Source organism: Podarcis filfolensis, assembly GCF_964270895.1.
Source record: "Podarcis filfolensis genome assembly, chromosome: 17".
Taxonomy (NCBI): domain Eukaryota; kingdom Metazoa; phylum Chordata; class Lepidosauria; order Squamata; family Lacertidae; genus Podarcis; species Podarcis filfolensis.
The window spans coordinates 40,427,694-40,433,787 of NC_139621.1; the positions used below are offsets into that span (position 1 = coordinate 40,427,694).

General features: G+C 48.4%; 1 protein-coding gene across 2 annotated transcripts in view; it reads left to right on the forward strand.

Moving 5' to 3' along the window:
- Positions 1-3,709: 3,709 nt before the first annotated feature.
- SIDT1 (SID1 transmembrane family member 1) overlaps positions 3,710-6,094 on the forward strand; it is a 46,334-nt gene continuing 43,949 nt past the window's right edge. Inside the window, exon 1 of one of the 2 annotated variants that reach the window (XM_083593213.1) lies at positions 3,710-3,791. In XM_083593213.1, the coding sequence (XP_083449339.1) occupies positions 3,780-3,791 (12 nt within the window). In that variant the 5' untranslated portion in view covers positions 3,710-3,779. The remainder of the gene's footprint in view (positions 3,792-6,094) is intronic. The other variant, XM_083593214.1, reaches the window with a different exon arrangement.

Below are 6,094 nucleotides of genomic sequence, written 5' to 3' on the forward strand. Positions count from 1 at the left end.
TGTATAGTATAGTATAGGAATGTTTGTTTGTTCTGCAGATTATGGATAAGATACCTTATAGCAGTGGTTCCCAACCTTTATTTGGCCATGCCCCACCTAAGCGTTTCCAAAATCCTGATTCCTTCCCCCACTGTGACATAATTCTTATTATTAAAAAAGTGAACTATTCACAGGGAGAAAGCCTAAAATGCCATTAACCGTTAATAACTCATTCTCGAATTACCCCTCTTAAAAATCAGATTGGGAACCACGGCCTTATAGCGTAACCATATTTCCAGAAGTAAAAACCAGGACACCCCAAAGGTTGTTGAGCTTCTTTTAGGAATACCCTAAAATTGTTGAGCTTTTTTTTTTTTTAAAAAAAGTGATTTTTCGATTGACTTGCCTAAGATTCAGGACAAAGAGATGCCTTTGAAATCCAGGTAATGTCCGGACGTATGGCATTTTCAAAATGAGAGCAAGAGCATCAAGTGATAGTGAGGAAATCCTAGATGTATTTCTTATCAACAAACAAAAATGGTGTGGTGCAAGCAAATTTTTATTCTGAAATTGTGACCCAGAGAAAAGGTTTGAGGACCACTGAGCTAAAGATCATTTAAAAAACCCAAATAAACACAATCATAGAATTGTAGAGTTGGAAGGGACAATGAGGATCATCTAGTCCAACCCCCTGAAATCATATCAGACCCTGCATAGCTTTTCAAATGTGCTAGCAGGTTTTTTGCTACAATCTGTTAAAACCATACAAATAGCATCATAGTAGAATCGTAGATTCCAAAGATCTTAGGGTGGTCCCTTTCATTAAATAATAATAATAATATTATAATTTATTATTTATACCCCGCCCATCTGGCTGAGTTTCCCCAGCCACTCTGGGCGGCTCCCAATCAAGTGTTAAAAACAGTACAGCAATAAATATTAAAAACTTCCCTAAACAGGGCTGCCTTCAGATGTCTTTTAAAGATAGGATAGCTGCTTATTTCCTTCACATCTGAAAGGAGGGTGTTCCACAGGGTGGGCACCACTACCGAGAAGGCCCTCTGTCTGGTTCCCTGTAACCTCACTTCTCGCAATGAGAGAACCGCCAGAAGGCCCTCGGCACTGGATCACAGTGTCCGGGCTGGATCTCAGTGTCCGGCACTGGATCTCAGTGTCTGAGCAGTCAGTTCCCAAGAGCCTGTTGGAACAAGTCAGAAGGATGACGAGGAGGGAGCCAGTCTAACATCCCCTAGGGAGGGAGTTCCAGAGTCTTGGTCAATTCTTTGTCCAGGGCAGCTAGACCAGCTCCATCTGGTACGCAGGCTGAGACCCTACCTGTCCGCAGACTGTCTCACCAGAGTGGTGCATGCCCTGGTTATCTCCCGCTTGGACTACTGCAATGCACTCTACCTTTGAAGGTGCCTCAGAAACTGCAACTAATCCAGAATGGCCACTGGGACCATATAACACCGGTCCTAAAGGATCTTCACTGGCTCCCAGTATGTTTCTGAGCACAATTCAAACTGTTGGTACTGACCTTTAAAGCCCTACGGCCTTGGCCCAGTATACCTGAAGGAGTGTCTCTACTCCCGTCGCTCAGCTTGGACACTGAGGTCCTCCTCCAAGGGTCTTCTGCTGGTTCCCTCATTGCGAGAAGCAAAGTTAACATGGAACCAGGCAGAGGGCCTTCTCGGTAGTGGTGTCTTCCCTGTGGAACCTTCTCGGTAGTGGGCCCTCCCTTTGGATGTCAAGGAAATAATAACGATCTGACTTTTAGAAGACATCTGAAGGCAACCCTGTTTAGGGAAGTTTTGTATGTTTTATGGTGCTTTTAATATTCTTTTGGGAGCAGCCGAGCCAGATGGGTGGGGTATAAATAATAAATCATTATTATTATTATAGGTCAGGGGTCAGCAACCAAAGCCCATGGGCCACAAGCGGCCCATGGGGGTTGTTTAACCAGCCCTCGAGCCGCCCCCAAACTGAGCTGCCTGCTCAGTGAGTCCCCGCATGCTGCGCTAAACCTGCGCAGTGCAGTGCAGGGACTCACTTTAGCGGTGCCAGAAATTGTGTCTGCGCAGACACAGGTGCCGAAAATTGCATCTGCACAGATGCAGGTGCTGGAAATTGTGGGCGTGCATGCTCACATGCCTGCAATCCAGCCCACAGAGGGATCTCCGCTGGAGTGAACCAGCCCAGGCAAGGTAAACCTTGCTGACCCCTGTTATAGGTCATAACCTATAAGAATGTGGGCTGGCTGCAATAGTTAATACAAGTGAGGGAAAGTCGCTCCTATGTTGCACACCTTACCTTTAAATTGCATCGGAAATACATGCTTTCTTTCACATAATTCTGGGCGATGTAGTTTACCCATCGCATCGAGTTACAAATCCTAGCAACCCATAACAAACTACAGAGCCCAGAATTCCTTAAGGGGAAGACAGTGCTTCGAATGTGCTTCAAAAGGTATAGCGTGTAGGTGCTATTATTTCAGAAGGGAGCCCTGGGACCTCCTGCAAGCCAAACCTTGCCTTCTTTCATCTCTTAAGAACTGTTCTCTATGCAAGTAGGGCTTCTTCCTGGTTTTTGGATTCTTGTCCTTTCACTGTACATGATAACTCAGACCCATAAGGTGGAGGACTCCCTTCTATATTCAGCCCCCACAAAAAAGTTATCCTTAGAACTGTTTAAATGTTTTTGCCTTTTCCTTTAAGGGTACCTGCAGAACCAGGTTTGAGAGGCCCTTTGGACAGGGCCCAACTCCTTGCTACTTTCACCACTGCCTCCAGGGGCGAACGAAGGCTAACCGACACACAGGGTGGGGGCAAACCGCCAGCTGCGCACGCATTGCGCCGCTACATACGACGCATGTGTGGCACCGCTACGTACGACGCATGCGTGGCGCCGCTATGTACAGCGCATGTGCGCGACACAGCGCATGCATTTTAGGTAGTGGTTTGCCGCCAGCGCCGCTCGAACACCATATGGACAGTGGCGGGATCCTCTGCTCATGGCTGCAGCCGTGAATGGAGGATCCTTCACATGCGGCTGCGGCAGCGTGATGGCAGCTCACGCCGCCACGCCTGGGGGCGGCAAGGTGAGCACCCCACGGGGTGCCTTCTTGTCACACCCCCCCAGACATGGCACCTGGGCCACACCGCCCCCCTGTGACACCACTGACTGCCTCCTTTTACCATTCACTCAAGGCCCTATGAGCTCTACTGGCCAAAGCTATGATAAGCAGCAGCCCCGTTCCTTTTCCTCCCTCCCGCAAGTTCTCATTCATTTAGGAAAGGCAGGCATGGAGGCAACAGGATGGATGGGATGCAAAGGGATGGCAAAGGGAATGGGTATGGGCACATGCTCTGACCTGGCTTCTGGACTCTGGCTGGTGATGTGGGGTGGTGCTGAAATCCCCCCTTTTTTATTAGATCTCAAGCTACCTAGGTCAGCCAGCCAGACCTTTTTTTACAGAAGTCAAGAGGCTGTAGAAATCTGAAAGATGCATCCTTTAAAATGTATTATGGCTGGGTTTCCAAATAAAATCTGAACCTTCTAGACCCATGGTTCCCAATGTGGGGCACATATAAGAATTACTGGTATATGTCACGGGGGGGGGATCAGGATTTTAGAGATGCTTAGGTGGGGCATGGCCAAAAAAGAGTTGGGAACCACTAAAAACAGTTATTTTTAGGCAAGCCTTCAGTGCTACCATCTTTTAATAACTGGTATTTTATTGCTTTAGACTAGGTGTCCGCAAGCTGTGGCCCTCCAGGTGTTGTTGGACTACAATTCCCATCATGCCTCATGAGGTAAGGAGATTGCCTTTTGGCAGTTTTAACAAAGGTTGCATGACAATATTTCAGCTAAGGAGAAAACTCTTGTTGTTCCAAGATTAGAAGGAAATGTTAACTGGAAAGTTGAGGGTATCCACTGAAAGGTGAGGTGGGGAAATAGGTTACTGAAAAGGAAGGAATTAGCTTGCCTTATCTTCTTACACTTGATAGTGGCCTGGGTTGCTAAGGGGCCTGACATAAAAGAGCTTCACTGCAATATACAGCAAGGTGGAAAGGAAAAAGAAAGATAGTTCTTCAGCTATCACCATCCTTGGATAGGGATAGCCAGACCCCAGCCGGACTACTATAATGCATTGTACATGGAGCCGTGCTTGAAGACTACTCAGAAGCTTTCTTTAATGCAAATTGTCGTTGACAGAATTTTGACCAGTGCAGCTAGATAAAATCACATTGCACAGATTACAAAAGAACTGTGTTGGCTGCCTACTCGCTTCCAAGCCCATTTCAGGTTTTGGGTGTTACCTCTGAAGCCCTAAATGGCTAGGCATCTGAAGGACTCGCTGTATCAACATGCCTAAGGGGGTTATTCACATTCCAATGGGGGGCAGGAGCTTGTTCTGTGTTCACATGTATTAGGTCTTTCTTTGCGGTGGCACCTACACTGCAAGGTGCTTGCAACCTCAGCACTTCCATTTCAGAACCAAGTTAAAACATTTTTTTTGTTTTACTCAAGTAATTTGAGTGTTTTTACTGTTTTAAACAGTCTGACTTTTTTAGTTGGCTCTGTCTGTATTAACACCCCCCCCCACCTTGGTTATGATATTGTTTTTGCATAATTTATTGTGTTATTTGTTTGAAGCAGTAACTTGCCCAGGTACCATCAGTGAAGAAAGGAAGGTTGGTCCTTCTCTGATTTGTGGGATGCTATCCCTTTGCAAGGGACCCGGGTGGCGCTGTGGGTTAAACCACAGAACCTAGGACTTGCTGATCAGAAGGTCAGTGGTTCAAATCCCCATGACGGGGTGAGCTCCCGTTGCTCGGTCCCTGCTCCTGCCAACCTAGCAGTTCGAAAGCACCTCAACGTGCAAGTAGATAACTAGGTACCGCTCTAGCGGGAAGGTAAACGGTGTTTCCGTGTGCTGCTCTGGTTCGCCAGAAGCGACTTAGTCCTGCTGGCCACATGACCCGGAAGCTGTACGCCGGCTCTCTTGGCCAATAAAGCGAGATGAGCGCCGAAACCCCAGGGTCAGCCACGACTGGACCTAATGGTCAGGGGTCCCTTTACCTATCCCTTTGCAAATGCAACAAGCATTTTTTGGGGGTTGTAGCCAGGTTTGGTCATTTCGCTCTTCATGCATAACTTATTGTGTCATTTGTTTTTTGCTGTTCGAATGACACAACATACGAAAGGGAGGGCTATGTTTATTTTTAAATCAATGAATCAAAGTAATTGCTCAAGAACGAAGCTGTAGAATTTGGCATTTAAGAGGGCTACAAAATACAGTAGGCTTAATGCAAGTGGCTGACTTCCGTAACCATCTATCTCAGTGATCCGTTCACCACCACCCCATCCGAAAGCTAAATGTGACGTTTCAATAATAAGTACTCGCAACCTTCTCGAAAGTGCTGCGTGCAGTAGAAAGCGGAGAGATTATATGAGCCGGAGCCTGCAAATGGACACGTGGCAGAGGCTGGCGCAAACCACCCAGGCACTAAAGTATGGGATTGGCTCCGGGCATTATTTTTACAGATCGCTGCCTACGAGGCGATGTCTTGCGAGAGAGGCAAGCGGGGGGCTCTCCAAATAACGATAAACACAAGCGTCGTGAAATGTTAATCGCGAGTGATGTTTCCCACCGGAGTTCGCCTCCCGCCCGGGTTTTTCTGCTTGCCGAGCCCCGCGCGCAATAAACGATTTTTTTATCCCGGCCAAAAGGGGGTCGCGCCTTTCGGCGACCTCCGCCTTGCGCAAGACCTAAAGTTGGAAGGACACGTCCTGGCAGCCGAGAAGGGAAAGGCAGCCAGTTAGTTCCCAACCCTCGGCCGGCTCCCCTTCCCCGGGGACCAGAACCCAGGTGGGTTTCTGCTGCGGGATCTGCGCGCTGCGCAGCCGGCTGCTGCTGCTGCGTTATCCGCGGATACCTCCCTGCGCGCCGAGTAGGAGAAGCTGCCGTCTCGACCCGAGGGAGATCGGTGTCTATCAATTAGACGCAGAGCCGGGGGGAAGGCAGATCCGGCATAGGCGCCTCCGATCCGGATTCACCCACCACTACTCCGGCTGCAGGCGGGCGCATGGAGAGCCCCGGCGCGGAGAGCAG